The sequence below is a fragment of the Mandrillus leucophaeus genome, unplaced genomic scaffold, assembly GCF_000951045.1.
Source record: "Mandrillus leucophaeus isolate KB7577 unplaced genomic scaffold, Mleu.le_1.0 Scaffold686, whole genome shotgun sequence".
In the NCBI taxonomy this organism is placed as follows: domain Eukaryota; kingdom Metazoa; phylum Chordata; class Mammalia; order Primates; family Cercopithecidae; genus Mandrillus; species Mandrillus leucophaeus.
Genome location: NW_012107430.1, coordinates 1,419,026 through 1,446,721, shown reverse-complemented (window position 1 = coordinate 1,446,721; position 27,696 = coordinate 1,419,026). Strand labels below are relative to the sequence as shown.

Genomic DNA, 27,696 nt, shown 5'->3' with positions numbered 1-27,696 from the left:
GCCATGGGGGGAAATCTCTGGGTCTTAGAAATACTTGTATTCCACAACAATCTTTATGAGCCAAAATGGTAGCAATTGTTTTATATATGGTGCGCAAATGATGCCCACCCAGTTAGTATGCAGTTTCAAAAGAATTTTAGCAACAAGGAACACTTATTAGGTCCTTATTACAAATAGAAAAACTAGGCCTGAGATAATTTATTACATATCATAATATTAAAGTTTTATAACAATGCAATGAACACATGGGTAGATATAGTGCATGCATACAGATTAGTGAGGAGAGGATCCAAAGCATTGGTGGATAGTCAGCCTTAAGAAAAAATAAAGACATTCCCCACAGGAAAGACTACCAAGAGATTCTTTCATTATATGTTGAAGACAAAAGGAAAATCATGCATATCATTATCAATCATGACACATTTGTAATTTAAATACAGATGCATCACTCAATAGGAATAAAAGCATGTATATGTATATATTCATAAAATACAGACAGACACATAAATGCAAACCTTATACATAAACATATATAACCTGTAGCGGGGTCTTTGAGCAACACCATGTATTTTTTGAATCCAAGATTAGGGAATAAAGATGACAGACTTGGGCTTTTTATTTTTAGTGGTATCCTTTATTATCCATTTCACATTTATCTTCTTATCACTAGGATTTTAATGTTCATTTCAGTTTGGGTCCAAGTAAGGATGGAGAAAAAAAATCAAGAAACCATACTTCAATGACATTCAATAATAATTATTCCTTACTACTTTTCATCTGTATTTTCTTTATGTGAGTTCCAATTTTATTAATTGGTAAAACTGTGACATAGCAATTGGCTTTCCCAAGATCACAAAGTGAGCTGGAGCCTGAAGTCAGAATAATTGCCTTGTATATTCAGGCAATTGTATTACAATACAATGCCTTCATGCCAAACACTACCCCTATTTGAAGCAGAGAAAAATCAGCAGAAGGGGGCAAAAACTAAGGCTTTACCTATTCTAGTGTGCAAAATATGGAAGCCTCTTGTTTTCAAAACATCTGCTTTTTTTTTTTCTCTGATTCTGTGACCCTGTAAAGTGCAAAGCACGGTTTTAGCTACCGTGGGATGATAGAGATGAGCAATACTTATTTTCTTCTTTCAGGCAACCGACTTTCTAGCTGGAGGAATTAAAACAATGATAGACATGTAATTAATACAAGGAAAAATGAGGGCAGAATTACAAGGAATCACATTAGATTTGGTGGCACGAGGAAAGGAACCATGTAAGAAGTGCATCTGATAAAGGTTTTAAAGAATGGATGAAATGTCCAGGTAGAAAGGAGGAAGAAAGAATGGCATGAGGAAGTGGTTCTGCATAGAGAGAGGGATCCCATGAGCCAAGCCATGGAGGATGGGCAATGAGAAGAGGACTAGAAGGGAATTGGGAGCTACACTAAATGCCTGTGTGAGTTCAAACACAGAATACTGTGGTGGGTTGAATTGTGTCCAAATCAAGCCAAAAAGATACACATGTTCAAATCTTGTCTCCTGGTACCTATGAATGTGATCTTATTCAGAAACGGAGTTTGCAGCTGTGATGAAGTTAAATTAGGTCACACTGCATTAGGGTGGGCCTTAATCCTACGACTAGGGTCCTTACAAGAACAGGGAAATACGGGCACAGTTAGACACAAAAGGAGAATGCCATGTAATGACACAGGAGATATTGGAGTGATATAAGCCAACATATGCCAAGAACTTCTGGCAAACACCAGACACTGAAAAGAGGCAAGGAAGGATCCTCCTCGAGGGCCTTCAGAGAGAGCATGTTCCTGCTAACACCTTGGCTTAGGACTTTCAGCTTCCAGAACCGTGAGACAAGAAATGTCTGCCATTGCGAGCTTCCAAGTTGTGGATATTTGTTATGGCAGCCCTAGGAAGTTAATAAAAACCACCAAGGAACATTTCTCTCGACTATGGCAAGATAAACTGAGATTCTATTCATCTCTTTTTTCCTTTCTCTTAAATACGGAATTTGGGGATAAGACAGGATCCATTTGGGCATGGTGCCATCTGCTCAGGGTTCCTTGCAGTACTGTGAGGTCCTTCATAAAGAACACAGACCAAAGAAAAAATAACTGATCTTCCCAAATACTGACGCCAGAATTACTCCTCCGTTAGTAGGGTCAGAGTCCTGTGAGAAAGAAGAAAAGGCTTTCCCACATGAGACTCAACTGTGTGGTCTCAGTCAGAAAATATTCACTATGGCTCTATGGCAAGTGAATATTTGGTACTTAGACCACTTTAGAAGATCAGCTTCAGGAATTCCTAGTAGGGAGGAGCACATTCTCCCCACTTTAGTCAGCAGAATAGAGGCAGCCAGAAACCACCAGGAATATCCAGCATAATCTGAAGCTAAACAATTCAGAAGACACAGGAAGGGCTGTATGCACTCTTTTCTCAAAGAGGAGATAGTAGTTTCCGGAGGGGTTGAGAACCTTAGAGTGGAGCGGGAGGGGAAAGTCAGGAGGAAAAATGGGAAAGGGTATGAGATGGGCCATGGGAAGCAGATGAAAGCCCTTATACCCCACCAAATAGTACAATGGAATGGATTAGTTAGAAAAGCTAACAAATCTGTCTTTCTTGGAAAGTTAATTCTTGTCCTTCTTTCTTTCCCAGACACCCTTGTTCCCTAGTCAAACAGAGTTGTCCATATCATCTTGAGTAGATTTTGGTATATAACTAGAATAGAAAAAGAAAGAAGCAATGTTCATGTTTCTCAACTTTCAAAATAGGTTTTTGAGAATCTAAAGAGAAAGCCTTAAAGAAAGCACAGCCAGAAGGAAAATGTGGCAGTGGACAGAAAGGACAGCAGGGGTGATCATTCCAAAGAATACAGACAAACCTCGGGAAGAGACAACACAAACTCTCGAGTACCTTGCAAGACAGCTCTGGAGGATTCATGGACAACCAGAACAAAGGACCACAGACCTAAGGGAAATCATGAGCTCTCAAGACAGCTTTCTCTCATCACACACACACACACACACACACACACACACACACACACACACACACCACAAACCCCACACACTGTAGGAAAGTAAGGAACTGATCCCTTCCCTCCCCAGCAGTACTGAAGGAGCGACTCTAGAATGCCACCAGCATCACTCTGCACTACACAACCTTCACCCAAGGAGTTTTAAGAATATTGTAAGTTACATTTATCTATTATTTTTTAAAAAATCCACTATGGTTCTTAGCTATCAGTTTGTTATTTCCTTTATAATGGTAGCCAAACTAAGACGGAGATAGGTGCAAAATAACAAGAAATTTGTCAGAATTAAAAAATGAAGCAAACATATCCTAATTTCAAATGATTTAGACTCCTACTCATTAGGGTCTGTCTTAAACTATAGTAAAATTGATAAAAGACCTTAGTGATAATAATAAATAAATGATTCACAACAGCTCAACCCTTGAAGCAGGGCAAAGCAGGAGAGAAAAAAGGAGGAAAATGTTCCACACACAAAAAAAATGCACTTTAAAATGATTTAGGGCAGTTTTTAGTAAGTATGATATCTTTGTACTATGATTTTATCATCAAGCATAACAACGTGTTGTGATGTCTGATGGAGCTAACCTTCCTACAGATTGCTAACACTCATCCTAATAGAATGGTTCTCAAAATGGGGTTTCTGGGACAGCTAAACAGCATTACCAGGAAGCATATAAGAAATGCAAGTTCTCTGGCCCCACCTCAAGCTTTCCAAATCAGAAACTACGAAGGAGTACACCCCTCTCCTGCTGCACCCCACAATCTGTTTTAACAAGTCCTCCAAGTGATTTCAATCCTGCTAACATTTATAAACCACTGTTCTAATAGATAGTAGATGTTATCACCATAAGCAATTTGGATTCTTGAGTGAAAATCCGCCAGTTTTTTTTTTTTTAACCAAACTTAAACATAAAAGAATCGAGTGTTTTTAAAGAAGTTTTTTTTTTTTTTTTTTTTTTCCTTTAAAAGCATACAGGAGAAATGTTAACATGTAGATACTCTATAGCAGTACATTCACTGAACACATTTTCCAAAAAATTGAGATTAGGATCAGAAGTACAAAATATGCTCCACTTAATTTTAAACAATTGGTTATTTGTCACCCATAGCTTCTAATTTCTGGGCTCATGAATTTCCATAATGCTTTGCATGGAGTGTGTCACCCGGAGTGCATGTGTTGGAAATTTTGTCCCCAGTGTGGTGATTTTGGCAGGTCGGGTTTTTGGGAAGTGATTAGGTCATTAAGAGGGATTAATGCTGCTCCTGAGAGGACTGGGTTAATTTTCAGAGGAAGTGAGTGCATTCGCGCTCTCAAGGGACTGGACTTGGTATCTTGAGAGCAGGAGGTTATGCAGAAAGGCTGCTTTGGGCTTTGCCATGGTAGCACATGCTTGCTTCCTTTTCCTTTCTCCACCATGTGATGATGCAGCACGAGACCTTCACCAGAAGGTGACCAGATGCAGATGCCTGCATCTCGGACTTCCCAGCTACTAGATAAATCTCTTGTCTTTATTAATTGCCCAGTCTCAGGTACTCTCTTATAGCAACAGAAAATGGACTAAGACATGTACTAAAAGAGTAAAAACTACTTTAATCCCAGGAGGTGTGTATAATTATATGTAATATATATGAAATATATTAGTTTATGAATTAATTTATATGTTTATTTTCATGAAAAGAGATAAAAAATTTATCTTCTAAAACAAGATTTTTCCCTACAGTTATTTAAGGCAAATTTTATTCTTTAGTTCCATTTTCACCTAAAACAGGTTATACCTTCTCCTACTTCTACTTTGATACTTCAGAAACTACTGATTTAAGATTTTATAAATAATTCATCACTTTAATGGAAAATGCTTACTATTTTGTATTTTTCATGTGAAATTTAATGAGGTATAATTCTTAATTGGTTTTGATATCCATGTAAGAATATATATCAATATTTTCTGAGTGACCAAAATGAAATGAAACAAAATAATGTGTAAGTAGATCATCTTATCTGAAATCAGTATTCCACCAAAAATATTCTAAAGTAATCATTACGGTAGTGTTCTAGTCAAAAGAGTTAAAACATTTCAGGGTGAGGAAGCAAGAAAAGAAACTAATTCCACATGTGAAGTGGGGTTATCTAAAGCACAGATAGACATAGAAACTGATTTCTGGGAAACCCTGAAATTAGGTACACTAGGAGTTTTTGCTTTTGTTATGTAGAACTGATGGAAAAGAGACATCTCTTCAACCTGATTTCTTTTTGATGTAACTAAAGACAAGTCTTTGAAATTTCTGGGTCTCACTACTCCCACACAGGAAATAATATGCTTTTCTCAGATCCAGAGATGACCAGGTAATATTACTTGAGTTGCTTCTTCCAGCATCCAGAAATGAATTTGCTGGGTATTTCCCATCCATGTCCCCTCCCACATATTTCAAGTGTGGTTTGGGAAACACTAGCAGAACAGAAGAATCTTTCTCCATGATAATTCAGACAATATGTAAGTATGAAATATTCTTCATTTGATTTTAGTATGTCCTCCACCTAGAATGTAGTTTACAGAAGGACAGGGATTTTGTTTTGTTTACTGTTGTATTCATAATCTAGGACAGTGTCTGGCACAGAAGAGTTGTTTAACAAATACTTTCTGGATGGATAGACGGATGGACAGATGGAGGGATGGATGGACGGATGGATGGAAGGATGGCATAGAGTATTTTTTGCTTATTTGTTAGTTCAATTTTAATGGCATATATGTTTAATTTTCATAAATAAATTGAGTTTTTAGAAAATGATGAATTACAATGTTATATGTAAATATGAGAAAAGTGGTGTTTTGTTTGTTTGATTGTTTGTCTGTTTTTTGAGACAGAGTCTTGCTCTATCACCCAGGCTGGAGTGCAGTGTCGCAATCTTGGCTCACGGCAACCTCCGCCTCCCAGGTTCAAGCGATTCTCCTGCCTCAGCCTCCTGAGTAGCTGGGACTACAGGCACGTACCACCATGACCAGCTAATTTTTTGTATGTTTAGTAGAGTTGGGGTTTCACCATATTGGCCAGGATGGTCTTGAGATCTCTTGACCTTGTGATCTGCCCGCCTCAGCCTCCCAAAGTCCTGGGATTACAGGCTTGAGCTACCGTGTCTGGCCAGAAATGTTTTAATTCCTAGTCATTTATATACAACAATAAGAAAAATGGGAATGATAGCATCACTTATCTTTTAAAAGCATACTGATTCTTTCACTGTTTCTGGGGATTTTTTTAAGGCAAACATCAAAAGGTGAAGAAAGTCATCTTTTTGAGATGTTGGACCATGTTAAAATAGTACCTGTGGTTGACTGGGAAAACTTAGAGGGTTCCTGTTCTCAAAGTAATTGCTGTGGGGCATGGGGGTGGCTTGTGATCGACACTGAGAAATGATTTCTGGCTTTATCACTGACCTTTTATGGTAGCACGTTCAAGTCGTTTGACCTTTTTATGTCTAGTTTACCTAACTGTGAAATAACAACACCTGCAATAATATACCAAAGAGAATTACTGCAGGATCTGTGCTCTTAATGCTCCTTAAGTTCCTGAACCAATGAGGCTTAGTGAAGAGCACAATCTTACTATTCTACTTTTCTCTATGATATACCTATTCCAAGAATGAGTCAATTGCTTTTCTGTTGCTCATAGTCTTGACAAAGCCACTTTAAAGTGGGTTAATTAGAGGCTTGAAATTATAATGATGAGTTCCGCAACAGTTCTCACACTGCCAGTGTGCGCTCAGGAATCCAATCTGAAGTGCGCAAATTAGCCAGATGTAAAATCGGGGGTGGAATGTGGGGAGCTGAAAAGAAGCACTACGAGATAATTTTCAGGAACTTTAAGCTCAATTGCTTGAAAGCATTTCAACTTCAGGTTTCTTCAGCTTTCTATTTCTGAGTTATGTCAGACTGAGAAATATGCCATTGCTATCTCTCTGTTTAACTGTCTAATCAACAGCTGCTAAAAAAAAAAAAAAAAAAAAAGGTCAGCTTTTGTGAGAGACTGGTTCTTAAAGGTGAGAGAATTACTGCTCAAATGAACTTCTGCGTTTCAAAGGCAAACCTAATAAAGGAGGAAATGAGGTGGCAAGGTGAATTTCAACTCTAAGTAGGGATTCGGATCAGTTGAATTAAGCTGAAAAGAGACAAAGAATTTTGAGCAGATATATTTTGTTACTTGTTCATTCTGTGACACCCAACACCCTTTAAATGTTATCTAGTCATTCAGAAGTTAAATGACCCAGGTTGCAAATGAAAAGACAAAGAGAGGGCATGAAAAGTAAGGAGAGGAAGGGAAGAAAGAGAAAATGTAAAGAAAAACTCATTTAGAAAAACTTATTGTCCTTTCTTAAGAAATATATAACCAACTGGTAAAGAAGCCATTTAAAGAGGGGTATTGAACATAAACATATAGATATATGAACAGTTACTGCCTGCATTGTGTGTGTCTTGGGGATTATACAATGAGGTCATGAATTATCTATAAGTAAATCGATGTTATTAATAGTTTCAGATACATGAAGTACTTTATATGCAATATTAACATAACATAAAGACCCACTTCTCTCACTCAATACTAAAACAGAATTATCCTATGACCTAAGCCATCATGAGCTAAATACAATAATTAATATATGCCTTGTATGTTCATTCTTTCAGAGGCATTTGAACCAGAGTGACTCCATCTTAAATAGGGGCTGGATAAAATGAGACTGAGATCTACTGGGCTACATTCCCAGGAGGTTAGGCATTCTTAGTCACAGGATGAGATAGGAGGTTGGCACAAGGCACAGGTCACAAAGACCTTGCTGATAAAACAGGTTGCAGTAAAGAAGCTGGCCAAAACGCACCAAAACCAAGATGGCAATGAAAGCGACCTCTGGTTGTCCTTACTGCTCATTATACACTAATTATATTGCATTAGCATGATTAAAGATACTCCTACCAGTGCCATAACGGTTTACAAATGCCAGGGCAATGTCAGGAACTTATCCTACGTGGTCTAAAAAGGGCAGGAACCTTCAGTTCCAGGAATTTCCCACCCCTTTCCTGGAAAACTCATGAATAATCCACCCCTTGTTTAGGATATAATCAAGAAATAATCATTAAAACAGCCAACCAGCTGCCCTCGGTGCTGTTCTGTTTATGGAGTAGCCATTCTTTATTCCATTACTTTCTTAATAAACTTGCTTCCACTTTCCTCTATGGACTTGCCCCAAATTCTTTCTTGCACAAGGTCCAAGAACCCTCAAATGTAACAATTTCTAGTAACAATTCTTTTTTTTGTTTGGTTGTTTTGTTTTTTAGACAGAGTCTCACTGTGTCGCCCAGGCTGGAGTGCAATGGCATGATCTCTGCTCACTGCAACCTCCACCTCCTGGGTTCAAGCGATTCTCCTGCCTCAGTCTCTTGAGTTGCTGGGATTGCAGGCACGTGCCACCACGCCCGGCTAATTTTTGTACTTTTTAGTAGAGTCAGGGTTTCACCTTGTAGGTCAGGCTGGTCTTGAACTCCTGACCTCATGATCTGCCTGCCTTGGCCTCCCAAAGTGCTGGGATTACAGGTGTGAGCCACCTTGCCCAGCCTCCGGTAACAATTCTATAATTGTTAATGAACCTCTGATGTATAACAAATAATGCTCTAGGCTTCCGGGCTATAATAGTGAACAAAACAGACCAAAGCTCCTGCCCTCCTAGAGCTAACTTTCTGTTGGCAGAGGAGACAGAAGCAAATATATCATCTATCAAAATGTGCAAGTGCTAAGGAGAAAATAAAGCAGATGATGGAAGTAATGAGCACTGGGGGATGGAAATGGTTAGAGACCATTTTAACAGAAACTTCTAGATACAAAGCAGGATTATGAAACAGAAACTTATAGACACAAAGTAGGTTATTGACACCAAGCCACAGCCAGGAGGCCAGTGTGGCTTGAGCAGAATAAGTAAAGAGGAAAGTGGCCAGAGAGAGAGGGGAGATGGGGAAGAGGGCCAGGTCATATTGGGAGACTTGTGAAGCCAACACAAGAGTTGACTTTTGCTGTGGAAGGTGTTGAGCAGACAGGTGACATAATCTGTGTTACATTTTTAAGTGTTCACTGTTGCTACTGTGTTAGAGAAGACTCTACAGAATGCATGGATGAACAGAAGCAGGAAGAGTCAGAAGCCTACTGCAAATAATCCAGGTGAAAGATGGTGCTCGTTTGGACCAGGTGGTAGTGAAGGATATGGGCAGATTCTGTAACATACGGTGCAATGAAGAGGGGCAGTCACAGACATGGCTAGAGGGTGAGATTGTACAGTGGTTAGCATCGCGGGCTCTGGACAGACCTGGGTTCAACTCCACTGTATCCTCCTTGTTAACTGAACAGCCACAGGGAAATCATTTAGCTTCTCTAAGCTTCACTTTCTTCTTCTGCAAGTGAGGTTCCTAAGAGAACTTTATGAATATTTACCTCAGAGAGTTATTGTGATATTTAGATGAGACATGGCACCTGACACGAAGTAAGTATGTATTATGCTCGATAAATATGAACTAAAATAACAGAAAAAAATAAGAGTAACCAGTAGCATGCTCACTAAGGGTCGCCTGAGCATACTGGTGAGCACGTACATACTCTGTTTTATCAGAAGCTATGGAAATATTTGGTGAGGAGACAGACAGGAGCAGCTGATCTTTTAGTGAAATTAATCATTTTGGCTTCCCTGTGGAGAGTGGATTGAAGAGGGACTTAACCGGAGACAGAGACAGGAGGCTACTGCAGTTGTCCAGGCACAAAATGAAGATGGCAGCAGGAAGACACTGGCAGTACGAGTGGAGAGGAGTGAGCAGCTCTGCCAGGCTGTCCGGGTGAGGACGGTACAGGGGGCCTGGTGAATGCACTTCTAGTTGATAGCCGCTTAGAGAACCGTGCCACTCATGGAGAAAAGGGGCTCTGAGTTATTTTAGGGAGAGGCTGATGACATCAAGACTCAGTTTCCCTGCAACGCAGCACACTCAGATCGGAACAACCAAGAAAGAAAAATGTCAGGGCCCTCCAGGGGAAGCCAGAAAGGGCCTGGTTGCCTGTCACCAACTGCACCCAAAGCATTGATATTTTCTTGATATGTGTGTTTATTACTTTGTTCTCCCTTGGTTTGTGTCAATGTTAAACATGAGGGCGTGATCAACGATAAAAACAAGATAAACATGAGACACTTCTAGAATCAATGATACAGCTAATAAAATGAGGGGTGATGGAGGGGAACATTTGCAAGGAAAACTTGCCCAAATAAAAATTGTTTTCTGTTAAAACTACATAGACATGAGTTTGTTTATTCCTTTTGGAGCTCATTTGTGAGCCCTCTTGCAGCATCCATTTAGGATCTGAACACTGAAGCTGTCTAAGTCTGAGTACTTCCTACCCTAATGAGCTTCAGGAAGGCTGACATGCCTCTCCTTCCTGCTTGGGTCTTGGTGAGCTGAGCGGGAAGACCTCGCCACAGCTCCCAAACCCACTGACATTTAATTAGCACAGTCGCTGTGATCCCATAGCGGGCCTTCCCCGATGAGAACTACAAAGCACCGCACAGAGTGGGCACAACACAAGCTAAACAAATTCCTAGTCTGGTAGATAAAGAGCTGCATTTGCAAGCTGGAGTCTGTGAATATTTCCTATCAGTCCTTTACTGGTACTGCTTTTAGGCAATGCTGCTGTGCTAAGGGGAAACAAATACAAATATGAGGAGCCTCAGGAAATCTAGGAGGGTGGACATTTTAAACGTACACATACTTCTGCTGAAGAGCAATTGCAGTTTATTTAGGGAACAAATAACACACTTGCTCAGTGACAGCAAGACAATCTGTGCTGTAATGCCACCAGTGTTTCTCTGATTCTCCCCTCTTCTCCAGGTTTTATAACTGATATTTTGCCCTCATTCCGCTTAAGACAGGGATCTGAAGAGGACACTCTGGCTGAGCTGCTTTGAGTCACTGCTTCTCTGACTCTACTGTGCATTCTGGCCTGTGGCTGCTTTGCAGGTAGTAAATCCCACAGCGTCCTCTGTTCATTGCGGTCCAGTTTGTGTCCCTTACTTCCCGTCCATCAATAGATTGTTGTTAGAAGGCTGCTGGTGACCTGCTGAGGGCCAAAGCCATGGGTCTAGTTTATAGCTGCACCTCCTTTATTGAGTTCTTGAGGGCCTTTGGCCCCACCTTCTTTTGTGAATCTCTCTCCTCCCTTTCCTTTATATCACATTCCCTCGGGCCTCTCATTTTCAACCGATTTCTGTGGGTTTCAATTCCTCCTTCTTTCCTTTAAAGTTTGCCATTTCTCAGGATTCAACTCTTGATCTTTTACTCCTCTCATTCCAATTGATTTTCCCAGGAAATCTCATCTACAACTGCAAGTTCAAACAGCATCTATATGCCAATGTCTCCGTACATCTATGTTCCAAGCCTGGCTCTCCTTCCTGAGAATCAAGGACATAGAACCAACTGCCTGTTGTACACCTCCACCCCAGTGTCCCATCAGTTCCTTAAATACCAAAAGTCTAGAATTAAGCTGCTCCTCTTTCCATTTCACCACGAGCCTCCTCTGTCTCCAGTCTTTTGAAATGCAACATCATCTGTCCACCAGCCAGCTCTATACCTAGAACCATCCAAGACTCTCACTTCATTTTCTCTCACCTTAAGGCATTCCCAGACATTCAATCAGCTAGAGATGAAGTGGTTCTTGGACTTAGGAAAGGGCAGTGGTGATGGATTCTCCTTGCTCCTGGGATACAGGCCAAAACCCTTAGCAAGATCTGCATGTCCTCCTGATCCGGCCCTGCCTCCCTCATGTGTCTCACCCCTGGTCCTCTCTCTTACGGCACCCTAGCTATTCTGGCCATTTCTTATTGTTTGGTCATTAGGGACTTTGCATATAAAGCAGTAAGAGACTCCAGATTCTCACATGGCCTTATGGGGACAAGAAGTGCACGCCCATGGAGGAGAGTGTTGTGGTTTTTACTCGTTTGTTTTGGTGCAAGCTATTTTTCAACATATATTTTCATGTGTATAAGTGGCAGAGGTAAACGTCTTTAATTTCTGAGAAGGAGAGTTAACAGAAATGAAGTTAGTAACAATCAGCTTAGGTTGGTACCAGGAAGGTGGAGAGCACAAAAAGAGAAGGAAGGGAAGGAAATGAGAAGAGGCTGTCTCTGGATCAGATGATCAGGCTATCAGACAAATAGGGAAGGAAGCTGAGAAGGTGAAAAGTCTGGAGCAGCTTTTTTTGAAACTGTGGTCTGCAGACAACTTGAATAAAAATATCCAGGATATATGGTAAAAAGCAATTGCAGGCCCTACTCCAGATCTTCTCAATCAGAGTCTCTGGGGTCAGAGTCCCGGAATTCAACGCACTACAACTTGAGAACCACTGCTTTAGAGCTCAACTCTAATACACAGTGTTCCCCAAGTTGTATATCAGATGGAAGCAGAAGACTACCTTTGCCCCCAGCTAGGGTTCTTTAGTTTGCCCTCTGACCTATCTCATTTCAATGACTTCTGCCTTCATTTCCCCTTCTTCTGCCTCTGTTCTACTTGATTCATCCACACACCTGTTTCATACTTGATTCATTCCTATTCTGAATCTACTGAATGAACATGTGCCTGCCCTGTCAATTGCTAGTCAATTCTCATTTATGATCAGGCTTCCACTGTCCATAGAATGCTTAAATCACAGAACTGCAGCAATCAGAGAAAGAACCTCTGGAGTGTTCTTTTTTATGCAGTCAGAACCTCTACGTGTATGTCACTCTGTCTATGGGTATGTGTGTTAGTTACATTCACATACAAAGTGAATTAAACACTATAAATATAAGCATGAAAAATATTTAAAAATAAATGACTCAGTTCTCACAAGGATATTTCAGATATGGGACACAGGAAACTTCTCAACTGTGACGATTATAAAAATAATCTAAAGAAGGGTTTGGCCAACTACATACAGCTCCTAGGTCAAATTCAGTGTGCCACCTGTTTTTTAAAATAAAGTGATATTTGAACACAGCCAGGCTTATTTGTTTACATATTGTCTATGGCTGTTTGTGCTCTAGAATGACAGAGTTGAGTATTTGCAAAAGAGACAGTATAACCTGAAAAGCCTAAAATATTTGCTATGCAATACTTTGCAAATCCCTGGCAAAGTAACAGAAACCTGCAAATTGTTTTCAGGTCTCACACAGCTGACAAGAAGAAACAGAAAAGCATAGATAGATAGATAGATAAATACATACATACATACATACATACAGACAGACAGACATACAGACATATATACATACACACACATATATATAAAGTTACATATATGTGTATAGAGATACATTTCTAGAAGTTTTCTGAGACCAGCTAATTTCATATTTCTAAAATCGATCACATTTTGTCAATAATATAAATCCTGACAAGGGACTTTTCAGAATTTTCCCCTACCTTATAATTTCAAACAATCACTTGGTTGTGACATAGAAGGGGACTTTTTCTTTTCTTTTTTTTTTTTTTTTGGTCTGGCTAAGGGTAACTATTTCCCTTTCCGAAGCCTGACTTTTTTTTTTTTAGCTCAACAATTCGTCTTTCAGCATTAGTTTGTCACAATGGTCTGCCACTTTGCTGTGCTCTGTAAGTAATTCTGAAACTCAAAATGCACCAGCAGCCATAAAACAGAAAAGCTGAGCAATCTCATCACATAATAGTAAGACTTACATACCTACATGATTCCACAGGCTACTACACAAGGAAAGCTGACTTTTTTTTTTTTTTTTTTGAGACGAAGTCTTCCTCTGCAGCCCAGACTGGCGTGCAGTGGTGCGATCTCAGCTCACTGCTATCTCCGCCTCTCAGGTTCAAGCGATTCTCGTGCCTCAGCTTCCTGAGTAGGTGGGACTACAGGCACATGCCACCATGCCAAACTAATTTTTGTATTTTTATTAGGTGGGTGCAAAAGTGATTGCGGTTTTCGTCATTGGTAAAAATAGCAGACATTGTTTCATCATGTTGGCCAGGCTGGTCTGGAACTCCTGACCTCAAGTGATCTGCCCACCTCAGCCTCTCAAAGTGCTGGAATTACAGGCATGAGCCCCTGTGCCTGGCAGGAAAAACTATTTTCATACACCACTTTGATATTATAGTACTGGATCTACTGACTAAACGAGAATTAGTTGGCTCTCTCTGTCCTGACATTCTGTCCTAGCTCATACTTCCTCAGTGTGCCTTCAGGATAAAATGTCAGCTATATAGTTAAGCTTTCTTTTTTTTTTTTTTTTTTTTTGAAACGGAGTCTCGCTCTGTCGCCCAGACTGCAGTGCAATGACACCATCCCAGCTCACGGTAACCTCTGCCTCCCGGGTTCAAGCAATTCTTCTGCCTTAGCCTCCCAAGTAGCTGGGATTACAGGTGCCTGCCACTATGTCTGGTTGATTTTTGTATTTTTAGTAGAGATGGGGTTTCACCATGTTGGTCAGGCTGGTCTCAAACTCCTGACCTCAAATGATCCACCTGCCTCAGCCTCTCAAAGTGCTGGGATTACAGGTGTGATCCACGGTGCCTGAGCTATAGTTAAGCTTTCTTCATTTATGTCTGAGCAGGAAAAATAAGTTAATCAATAAATATTATATGCAGATACATGCAAGTACACACATAAACCCATATATACAGAATATTACTTAGTGCTCTGACGTAAGTATTTTTACATTGGCTTATGTGTTTACTAATTACATTTTCTCATGGGTTTATTTATAATTGATTTATCTGCAAATACTTGCATAATAATGTCAGGTTATAAATGAATAAAAGTACAATCAATAAATAATCATTTTAAGACTTATAACATTTAGGGTTATAAGTTGGATTTTTTGGGGGGTTAGTGGATATTTTCTAAAGCAGACTTCTGTGCTATTTGTCTCTGCATTATTCTGTTCAGCATTTTATAGAATCATTACCATCTCATTTATTTTATGGCAACAGAAGTAAGAACTAAGCACTCTGGCCAGGCTCGGTGGCTCATGCCTTGTAATCCCAGCACTTAGGGAGGCTGAGGCGGGCGGATCATCTGAGGTCAGGAGTTTGAGACCAGCCTGACTAACATGGAGAAACTCCATCTCTACTAAAAATACAAAATTAGCCGGGTGTGGTGGCGTGCGCCTGTAATCCCAGCCACTCGGGAGGCTGAGGCAGGAGAATCGCTTGAACCAGGGAGGCAGAGGTTGCAGTGAGCCAAGATCACACCATTGCACTCCAGCCTGCGCAACAAGAGTGAAACTCCATCTCAGAAAAAAAAAAATAAAGAACTAAGTACTCTAAGGAACTATTAGCAGAAATGTATACTATATCAAATTTCAATAAATATTTCTATGTAATATAGTTTTTGGTACTTAAAATTCTTCAGAATTCGATAGGACGTGTCCCTCCCTAGCTACCTCCCACAGTTGCAACACACGGCTTTCTCTCTTCTTGATGTAAGGTCCTAGAGAAGCTGGCTGTCACATACACACACACAGCATGCTGAATATTGCCTCCATCTCTGTGCATATTTTCTCTATGATGAAAATGCTTTCCTCGGTTTATCTAAATCTTATTAATCCATAAGATTCATCTAAAATGCAAGCCCCACCACAAAGCCTTATACAGTAACTCCAGCCAATATTAACCTATTTTACCTGTTTCCTTTCTAGCCATCTGTAGCAGCAGTCCCCAGCCTTTTTGGCACCAGGGATCAGTTTTGTGGAAAGCAATTTTTCCATGGACCAGGGCATGGGGGGGGGATGGTTTTGGGATGATTAAAGCACATTATATTTATTGTGCACGTTATTTCTACTATTGTTACACACTCACCAATCAGTGGGAGCCCTGAGCTTGTTTTCCTGCAACTAGAGGATCCTATCTGGGGGTGAACAGAAGACAGTGACAGATCACCAAGCATTAGATAAGGAGGACGTAACCTAGATCCCTCACACAGTACAGTTCACAACAAGGTTCACACTCTTATGAGAATCTAATAGCACCACTGACCTAACAGGAGGCAGAGCTCAGGTGGTCATGCTTGCTTGCCTGCCACTCACCTCCTGCTGTGTGGCCCGGTTCCTAACAGGCCACGGACTGGTACCCGTCTGGGGTTCGGGGGTTGGGAACCCCTGACCTACAGCACTTGTTGACTATCACAGTCACTCATTTACTTACTCTCTCACTCAGTGAATCAGAAGTATTTAGTATATCAAACACAGTACTATGCACTGGGTGACATTCATGAGTAAAACCTAACTCCTGCCTTTATGAAGTTTGGAGTCTGGTGGAGGAGACAAGTCAATAGGCCATGTGAATTTGGTGATATATGTTCTATGATAACAGCAGGCATGGCGTGCCATGGGCACACGCAAGAGGGACATCCACCCAGGCTTGGGCTACAGGAATGCTAAGGAGCTGAGGCTATGGAGTCTGAGTGTCTGGGGTATGTGAGTTGTACACATGGTGGGAGGACCAAGAGTTCTATTAATGGATAATGTTAAGTGTGAGATGCCTAAAAAGACATCCAAATGCAGATCCTGAGCAAGCAGTTGGAGGAACCAGTCTGGTGTTCAGAAGACAGGCCCACGCTGAAGATGTACATTTGGAATTTATCATGGTACAGCTGGTGTTTAAAGTCATGTGACTAAGTGACATTCAGGGAGTGAGCATCGATTACGAAGACCAGAGATCCATGGAATGGATCTGACTAGAACACCTCTAACAGAAGCCAGAGAAAGAAATAGAAGCCAGTGAAGCAGAGAGAAAGACCAGGAGACTGTGCTGGGCAAAAACTAAGTGAAGAATATTTCACAGAAAGTAGAGTGGCCAACTGTGTTAAATGTTAGTGACAGGACAAAAGATGCGGAATGGGGGCAATCTTTAGATTGGTCAAAGAAGCAGTGACTAGTGGCCTCACCAAGAGTGGTTTAGGTGGCACAGAGAAAATGAAAGCCTGGCAGAAATGGGTTAGAGAGAGAATAGAAAGCGAGGAATAGGAGACAGCAATTATATACAATCTTTTGAGCACTTTTGCTATAAAAGACAGCAAGTTATGAGCCAGTGGGCTAGAGTTTTTTTTAAAGAAGCAGATTTGCATGCACGAATGCTGAGCAAATGATCAAATGAGGGAGTACAGAGGGAAAGCGATATCTCTCTGTTCCTCTTGCTCCCTCTGGTGCTCTCTCTCTCTCTCTCTCTCGCTCTGCCACACTCACTTTCCCAAGCACACTCCTAACCTGAGATCCCATAGCACCTCAGATACACATTTTTCCTAGGACTTGATGCAATGTGGTTGTTTTTGTGTCTCCCTCCTGTAATAAAGGTATACTCCATGGGGAAGAGACAATGCCTCCTTTCCATATCCCATGCATTCCCTACCCACCCCACAACTGCATCTATAAAGCACATGCCCCAAAAGGAATCATGTGGTCTCAAAGAGGGAGACATCCCTGCTAGCACGTAAGCTCCCAGAGGAAAGGGATTTGGGTGTCTCTGCTCACTACTTTATCTCCAGCCCTGAGAGCAGCAGGCTTTTCACATACCTGTGCAAGTAGGATAAGTCTATTGTCTGTGATTTAATATGATAATCTCTTCATGTTTACAAAAGTTGTTTTTCAACTAAGTTCACATATTAGAAAAGTCCTACATTATCAAAGGCTGTCTATAGAGTGAATGTAATATCTATTTTCATAATGGCTGTTGGATTAAACACACTTCAAGATTAATTACATTCACTCCTGCTAATAAATCAGAAGTGTTGATCATTGTCTCTGAGGACCAAAAGACAGCTATGTGCATTATTTCATCTGGTGTGTTCTGCAGAATGGTTCTGTCCACTGTGTTGTACTATATCCTTGTATAAACTCCTTTCTGAATTAAATGCCAGTAAAAAGTTGGTCATTAATGAATACTATAGGTATCAATTATACTCTCGGTTACCAAGAAGCTCAGAGCCACCACTGATAAACTGTAAGAATGTTAGTCAAGACCTCTGGTGTACTTAGATCCTCTTTCTTTCTCATGGCTTTTGATCTTGTATTCTAACAAGCTAATTATACACACGCACTTCTCATTCAACCTCAAATTCTGTTTATAACTGATGACATGTAAATAAATACATAACTATCTGGTAGCTGATTAGTTATTGTTCCATCATTTAAAACATAATTGAATCCAGTAAAAGAGCCATCACAGTCCAACTACTCTCTGGAGCTCATAAGTCTCTGAAAGTTTACTTTGCAAATGCAGCTCACTGACAGCCATCATATTTTTATAGATGAGAAGGCTGAAGCCAGAGAAGTTACGCGATGTAAATAGCTCACAGAGAAAATACAGGGTGCAGGGGTGGAATAATAGCTAAGCTGTTTGCATAATATTCTTGGTACAACATTCTAGCCAACATATTACTGAGCTACAAGTGCCTCTGTGAGTTGAGAAACCCAGCTGTGTTTTCTACGTTCTGCACTACAAGCAATAATAAAGACGAAGTAATGGTAAGTTACTTAAAACCCTTCAAAGATATTAGAGATGGAAGTTATGTATTCAATTACAAACCATCCTTCTGCATCTGCAAATAAAGTAAATGAAGCAATGCTGATTACTACATATTAGCATAAGAAAATAGAAGCTGCAAAAAGGTGAAGAGCATAAATCTCTAAGGAAAACACTGTAAGTAGTCTGAGTGATATGGTGACACTTCATATGGTTTCAGTATAAATTAAACTTTATTTGGAGTAATTTACATGCATATCCTTTAAAATGAATATAGCTCAAGCAATTGTAGTTAGTTATTAGAAACAGACTTTTTAAAGAAAAAAGTGGATTAATGAAGACTATCAGGAAATCCAGAAAATTTCTTTAGCATGTCATAAAGAATCCCTGTCCTAAAAATGCCACGGCCATTCCTACCATTCTCTCTCTCTCTCTCCCTCCCCCTCCAAAGTTAAGAAAGAGTTATTGACTTTGATTAGGGATAAGGTAAAAATTCAAGAGTCTGAAATATACTAGGGAGTGCTATGCAGTTTCCTTTTCCTGGAAAAACTAATCATAAAAGCCTTGCCTGATATCTCCAGCTCTCCCATTAGACTTTGAATTCAATGGATAGTCAAAGCAGGCAGAAGGAGGCGTGGAAGACAGAACAATGGCATTTTACATTGCTAGAATTCAGACTGATGCTCTAATAATTATGTCACTCAGAAATAAATATATATCTAACAAACATGGAATGTTAAGCAAACAAATAATTGCTTCCACTTCATGATCTTTACATCAAACCAATAATTAGCGAGTCCCATTTCAATCCATTTCCTAGATTGCAATTTTTATTGTACCCATTAACCATCAATTTGAGAGGTCATTTAAATGGCCATAACCCAAAGGTTCTTAGTTGCTCAGTGAAAGATACGGAAGTGCCTATTAGAGAGTTTAAATCTATTCTATAATACCTAGGCATTTTTTCCCCATTATACTTTGTGGAAAGTTTCTTTTGTAAAAATAAGGCCTCCTGGGTGTCCAGATTTTGTGGATCCACTATTAATTTAGTAGCCAGATCCGATATACGTGAAACAAAGAACAATTCCAGGATGATACACAGCATAACCTAGTGTAAAAGTAAGTATGTGGTTCTAGGTGGACATAACAAATGTAAGAAATCAAAACAAAGAATAGATAGTTGCTGGCTGTAATTTTTCTAGGAAATGGGTTAGGTAGGTCTCAGTTTGGATCTTAAGGGTATGAAGGTAACACTAAGATGAATTGTAACAATAGGAGGAGATATTCTATTAGTAAAACAGAAAGATGGTATCATGAACAAAAATAAGAAAAGTGCCTAGCAAGAAAGAAGATATTATAGGACCTGTTGATACAGAGTTTACTAACAATATTGGCAAAGAGTAATGTATAAAACTAAAAAGAAAGTCAAGAGCAGTTGAATAAGATTATGGATTGCCAGCATGCTATTAGAAGCTTTGTAGGAGTCTACTAATCTTACATAGGTATTACCTAGAAATATTACCAGCATGCAAGCATTTTTGCCAGAAGTTATTCCTTCAAACTCTTCTAGAGTGTCTGCTATATTCTAGGCACTGTACTTCACATGGAAAAAAAAAAGATAATTGTATCTGTACCCAAGAAATGTGTGCTCCAGTGGCAGAAATTATCATTAACTTTTATCATGGTAATGATAGTAACAGAAAAATATCTTTATTCAGTTTTTTAAATTATAATACTTAAACTATAAAATATCAAAGCTTTAGAGTATATCATGTCCTAGACACACATTCATTCATCCTTCAATTATTCATGCATTTGTGCAACATTTGTTAAGTGCCTACAGAGTCATTACAGTTATCAAAGATGTTTACATAATTCAAATTATTGCAGTTTACTTCACATAAAAACATATGTAGATACTACACAAGATCCCTACTAATATGACCAAAAGACGTTTCTCTCCCTAAAATATTTTTGGCTCCTTTTTGCAGAAGTTCTCCTGCCTGCCTGGACTGTCTTCCTCCATTCCTCTCTTTCAAGATTCAGTTCAAATGTCACCTCTTCCAGGAAGCTCTCTTGACTCCTAGGGGAAGTACAGCTTGTACATAACCTCCATGTTAAGACATGCACATTCAACTATAATGATTTATCTCTCTCGCTCTTCCTTTTATATACACTTCATTGTGAGCTTCTTGATTGCATTTTTAGTCATCTTTCCATCTTAGAAACTAGCACAATGCCTGACATAAGAGATGTTCAATAAATGTTGTTGAAAGTATCTTACAATAAATAAGCCTGAGGTGAACTGCAGGTGATTAGTATAATATTCAAGTACTAATAGCTGGCTGGGGGAAGCGTCAAGCTACCCAGGCCTTCTTTTGCTCCTTTAAATATGCCAAGCTCATTGCCACTTTCAAGCCACTGGGATGTTGCCCTGCAAACCACCCCCCACCCCCATGGTATCCTGCTGGCTTTTGATTTTTGACTTAGATCTAATTTAAATTGCTCCTCAGAAAACCCTCCAGATCAACCAATCTCTAATAGCCTCTAGTAACTGTCTTTCACCATGATCTATTCTTATTCACTGCATAGCTTATATGACCATCTGGCATCCTTCTGGTTCATTGTCTACTCTTCACTGCTCCCAGCCAGAATGCAAATTCCCTGAGAGCTGATCTGTTGTGGATCTTCTTTACCACTGCACTCCTAGTATCTGGCACAGTGCTTGGCATCTAGTAAGCACTCAATGCATCTATGAAACTCAATGAAAGAAAGAACGAGAAATGTAAATCCTTTACTCCACAGTGGTAAACTGATGGATCGAGGGCCGCATTCAGCTTGCTGCTGAGTTTTCTTTGGCCTGTTCAGTGTTTGTAAAAATCCTGAATGACCTGCCAACTTTTAAAAGTTAGGAGATTCCAGATTTTTACAAAATTTCAAAATATAGGCTTCTTTTGAAATACTGGAACAAGTGGAAATCGAGGGCCTGCGAGCCCAGTTGGCAAGTCAGCAGAAGTGAGTAATGGCTCCCTGCTTTGGAAGAGGAACATCAGACTGTCCCAACCTCATCAGCCCCTAGATCACTCATTCACATACCCTGTCTGGCCCTGAAGGTGGCTAGATTTTGGCCCTAATCTCTTCTACTAAAGCTTTCTCTGTGACCCACGCTCTACAGCACCCTCCTAAAATTCCTGCAAATCCTGCCCTCATGGATTGCTGTCACACTAAATTTTGGAATATGTCTTTATAGATGAAGCATCAGAGCTTTCCTTCTTATTATTTTTGCATTATGACATGGAAAGATTATATAATTACATACAAAACCTGAATTCATTATACACCAAAAGAAAATCTAGGTGAGTGTTTAAATGATCTCGAGGTGCTGAAAGAAAACTATTATGAAAACATAAAAGCCAGTAAATCAGAAAGAAGTAAATATAACTAATATGACTGACAAAAAGTTATTATCCCTAATTAAACTTCATTAAGGAAAATGAACCTTATAAAATAAGAGATAAATATACTTTCAAGTAATTCACAGAAGAAATACAAATAACCAAAGAAAATATTAAAAGACAGCCCATTTTACCAGTAATCCAAAAGATATAAATCAAAATGCGATTCTCCTTTCATCTATCATATGTTAATTCATTCAGCAAACATTGTTGTTCCAAATACTATCAGTGTGGCCAGTATTTTTTTAAATGGTAATAATTTTAGGATTCAGTAAGAGAAGTACCATCATAAACTGTGGAAAACAATTTTACAGTATGCATCAGGAACCATAAAATAGTTACTACCCTGTGACCCAGTAATTAAGCTTCTTGGAATTTATCCTAGAGAAATAATCAGTGTGGCAGACAAAGATTAATGTATGAGGATGTCAATCATGGCATAATTTATAATATCAAATACATTAGAAACCTAAATGTCTAACAATAAGGAGTGATTACACAAATCATGGTACATTCAAATGAGGAACAATTATGTAGCATTAAAATTATGTTTTCAAAGACCATTTAGTGATATAGGAAAATGCTCATGAAAAATTTTCAAGCCTGCATTTTGAAAAGAATTAAATATAACCAATCAGAGTGACCCATTCTCTCTTGCCTTATGATCCAGGAGTTATTTTTGCTTCCTACAGTTTGCTATCTAATACTTCTCCCCAACCTGAAAAGCATATAACATTTCTCCATATGCTTCTTACTTCAGGTAGGCATTAAATGCAGGGTCTCAGACAGAAGAACAGTAATTGCTTCAGGAGAGAATGAAACAATATGGTTTAATATATACTGGACATACACAAAGTACTGAATAGTGCTCTGGACTGTGTGTAGAGACTGTTTCTACAGAAAGCAAGAAAAGAATGTAAAAGACCAAGAGTAAAGCAGACAGATGGGGCAGAGGCTTAAAGAAAATATGCAGAAGATAGAAAGTCAAAAAGTGCAATTAGTTGGATTTTAAGGAAATTCTCTGCACAACACTATAGTATTAGAAGTTAAGAAATTCCCTTTTTGAGGTATTTATAGTTTTATGTAGATCAGACAAGACACTTAAAAGAAGCATTATTTGTTTCTTGTAACACTAACCACAGGAAAGGCCAAAAGGGATGTCACGGCAGAAAAAGCAGAACTACCTTACTACCATGAAAAGAACAACAACAAAAATTGAAAGTCTGAGAGCACCAGAATAAACTGTCTGCACAAAAGACGATTATAGTAAAACAAAGAGGAAGTTGCATCTTGGTTTTGGAAGTACTGAACTGTGCAAAGCCAGAAACCAATTTGCACAGTTATTTGCCTGCAGGAGCCCAGTGATTGCATATCCACAACGAAAACAGTGGAAACTGGACTCTACCAAATCCCTATGGCACAGCTACATGGCTACTTCTGAAGCAGTGCTTACAACCAACCAGTCCTTGTGAGTTTGTGGAGCACAATAGATTTATGAGGAACTTGGCAACAATCTTAGGGATTGGCCTCCTAAGAAACCAAACATGACATCCTAGCCTAGAGAAAGCCAAGGAGTCACTTGCAGAAAGATCAGCAGAGCACACTGGTCTCCCTTCTGTGAGTAAAAGCTCATAATTTTTCATGGAAAATTGGTGAAGGGGTTAACCCATAAATAATACATTTATATGGTGGCAAGAAAATGACTCCTTGTGTCACTATAAAAGAATAAGCAAGCAATTGCTTAACGCTACACTGTCAGTTACATACAACTGGCCTGCTTTCCTTCTATACCTGTGCCCTTTTTGGGTTCTAACAGGGACTCATGTGGACTCTTATTTAATATTTAATCTTTTACAGTGTAATCACAAGGCTTAAAGTATTCAGCAATTCAGAATCTCTTTTTCTCTTTATTCTCTTTCATTTTGATGTTTGTTCTCTCTCTTCTAGAGGCCTGGCTTTGTTTCTGTACTTCTGTTTTGGACTTTCATTGCTCTACAAATCATTGCTTTTCCAACATTTTTCTTCTGGGAAGTTAAAAAAAAAAAAAAACTCAATATATCCACCCCAATCATTTTCATATCATTGATTTCTCTTCCTTTCAACAAGTTGTTTTAACCCCTTGTAACATTTTTTTTTTACCACTTCTAAATTTCCACTTTTTGGACAATTCCACCATCCTCTTTGCATATGTCTATTCTCCTCTTCAAGCACTGTAATAAACTCAAATTCATTGAAATAACTGGCCTTTATGCCATCTTCATTTTGAATTGATTTCATATATAGGTTGCCTTATTTTTTCTATCATCTTTCCATCTCTGAGCAGTGCTTGCATTCTTTACCCTCTTTGTCCATTCTTCTCAGCATGTAACAATGTCCTTTTAAAAATTTGTATTCTGTACTCTGGTTTTTTGCTGTTGTTGTTGTTGTTGTTTGTTCTGAGACAGAGTCTTACTGTGTTGCCCACTGGAGCACAGTGGAGCGATCTCGGCTCACTGCAACCTCCACCTTCCAGGTTCAAGCAATTCTCGTGCCTCAGCCACTCAAGTAGCTTGGATTACAGTCATGCGCCACCACACCCAACTCATTTTTGTATTTTTAGTAGAGATGAGGTTTCGCCATGTTAGCCAGGCTGGTCTTGAACTCTTGACTTCAAGTGATCCACCCACCTCAGCCTCCCAAAGTGCTGGGATTACAGGTGTGAGCCACTGCACCTGGCCTGCATCCTCTACTCTTATGCTTGGTCTGCTTCAAACTGAAGTGACCTAACATAAGTCTTTTCTTTACCTTGACATGTTCACTGTTACTCCTAAGATACTGGTCATCTGAGATTGCTTTTTTAAACTTCTTAATGGATGTGAGGTGGTTCATTTATTGTCTGCTGGTCAGTCTGTCACTCTGCTGGCTCCAGGGCAAGCTTAGCTGGTCTGGTTGTTCATTCCCCACTCAACAGCTACACAGTCAGATCTTATTCACAGCTGCTCACTCGTGCAAGAAGACAACCTCCCCGACACACAGCAAGACTATCTTGCAGTCAAGAAAACAGAGGTGGCTCTACTTCCCTACTTTCTTCTGAAACTTACTACTGCTCATTTTGACCTTGCCTTTTTGACTTTGCTCATCTTCCTTGCCTCCTTCCCTCCACAGTGCTACAGCCTCTAAAGTAACTCCTTGACCCTGTACACATACGTCTCAGCATGTTTCTGTGTTCATTCTATAGCAAATATGATTTTAATTCTCAGCCTGGGATATTTTTCTTTCTACTCACATTCAATCTCTAGTCATTCCTTTGCTAGACTGACTCACTTTGTGTCACCTGACTTCTCTTTCTCTCTAAAATGACACCTTTTCCACATCCTAAATCTCCACTTTCTGCTTCCTTCAACTTGTCCATCATCCTGGTTTTCAGTTGCTCAGCAGCTAAAATGCTCATCTGTCCAGCTAAAACTCGTCTGCCCTTACCACTTTCTGTTCTACATAGGCATTTTGATACACTATGAGAGACCTTAAAATCTTCTCAATGAGCCAGATACATTATAAAACAATAGTGGTGTCTTTTGTTAGTATCTTTCAGAATCTGACTCCCTCCTGGAAGGTTTTGTAACAATTATAGTCAAGTTCACATATATAAGACATTTATAGAAAGGGTAGAAAAGGGCATAAAAAATGTCTAAAGAGCAACCTTCAAAATAAATCTTCTGAGAATCTGACTTTATATCTATTGATGTTTATTCAATCAACTGATAAAACGTACAGGGAAACAGAAGGGAATGATCGCCAATGGGAGAAAATGATGAGAAAGAAAGAGCAAGTCTCTAAAGTTTGAACTTCATTTTGTAAAAACAAAGGAGCTATCATAGACAAAATCAAATTGGCAAATGTACATTTAAAATGTTTACCTTCTAAACAAATTTGCAGAGATGCCAATTTAATGTTGATCTTCATGTTAATGGTATTAAATTTATGAATAGTACTCATCAGGCACCTGTTTTTTAAAGTTATAAAATGGAAACAGTTCCTTCAAAAGAATTTAAAGTTTAGACTCACACTTCCAATCAGAGGTTGCCAGTTTATGGCTTCTACAGAAAGTACGTCAACCTACAATTCAAGGAGGCCAGAGACTACCTGCCAAATTCGTCCTGATTAGGACTGAATGCACCCCCTCACTTCATACTCTGTCTCCGCAGTAGCCTCTCTTCCCCTCTCCTTCAGGACCCTCATTTGTTGCCATGGTTTATCCATGGCTCAGGCTGACATGGGAATTCTCCTCCCTTCTGGCCCAGTAGTTTTGGGTACCAAGAACTGTTTTCTTGTGGACTGTCCCCTAGCATACCTTGGGGTGCATAGTCAGGCATTTTGGGCATTCTCTCTTTAGCCCAAACCTAGGTGTAAGTGCTGAATAAATGAAGGGACCAGAACTTGAAAATATGGCAACAAGCCACGGATATAAAACATGATTGATAGAATGAGCAAAATAATGTAAAGATATAAAATGTGACACCTGATGGGCCAGAATATAGATATTGTGTCCAACATCTTTTGGAGAAACACCATCATCTCCACCCTCGTCATCCCCATGGTCACATTCCAATCCTTGGTTGTAGGCATTCTTCATCACATCCACCTATCGAAAAAAAAAAAGAAGACTGAAATGCCAGAAACAACATCCACTTTACATTGTTTATGAGGTTTAATTAACAATTGGGCAGCTTCATGAGCCTCAAAAGTATAAAAGGACTCTAAATGAAAATGGCCTTGGAAACCATCTTTATTTCAATGAATATGAAAGTATTTTCCTACAACATTCCCCTTTTCCTTCGAAATTTTTGTTTGAAATTTGAATGTTTATAGTGTCAAAGTTCCCAAGAATTAGGAGAATCGAGAACCCCAGTAAACATCCATTATTTACTAAGTGCCCACTAAGTAACAGGCAGACATGGTGCTAGAAATTGCCCTGGGAACTGAGGTTCCCAACAGTGGATGGGAGAGAGTACCCTCAAGGAATTTACTGTCCAGTGGGACAAGCAAGGAAGGAGGCAAACACAGTGGGGTGCTGTCAGTCCTACTCCAGGGCTATGTATGTTTCTAAGGAAGTGCAGAGCAGGGGCATATACTCAAGCAAGAGGTGGAGGGTGGGTCACAAGGAGGAAGGGGATGACAGGATAAAGGTGTTGTCCACAGAGGAACTAGTATTTTCAAAGGGCTATTGCACAGTGCCATTGTTGAATAAATAATATAATTCACTGCCACATTTAACCATAGGATAGGAAATGTGTTGGTCCTTGTAACTCACTGCTTGCAGATAGACACTGGGCTCGCATTAAATATATATTAAATCAAACTTCACTTTATCTCTCTTTTTGCCTGACCTCCATGACTCCATTCTTTACTAACAAAGTGATAGCAAAAGAGTGTTGTGCCAGGCTTTCATAGGAGATGCCCATAGCACCAACAACGGCCCTGATGTGAGTGAAGCTTAATCACCAGGGCACTGAGTTATATTATGTGAGTATGTTCTCAATGCTTTTGGAACCCAATGCTTTTAAAATACACCTGCATTATTTCATAATGTGCATGCCATGAGTGAAAAGGAAAAGATAACTTCTACAATAGGAAGACACACTAATGATCTCTGTGGAATCTCTACTACAGTCTGCACAGTTTCCTTGAGGCCAA

General features: G+C 39.5%; 1 protein-coding gene across 1 annotated transcript in view; it reads right to left on the bottom strand.

Moving 5' to 3' along the window:
- ITPR2 (inositol 1,4,5-trisphosphate receptor, type 2) overlaps positions 1-27,696 on the bottom strand; it is a 455,230-nt gene that overhangs the window by 109,773 nt on the left and 317,761 nt on the right. The window contains exon 45 of the mRNA XM_012002420.1: positions 26,522-26,644. Within this exon, the coding sequence (XP_011857810.1) occupies positions 26,522-26,644 (123 nt within the window). The remainder of the gene's footprint in view (positions 1-26,521; positions 26,645-27,696) is intronic.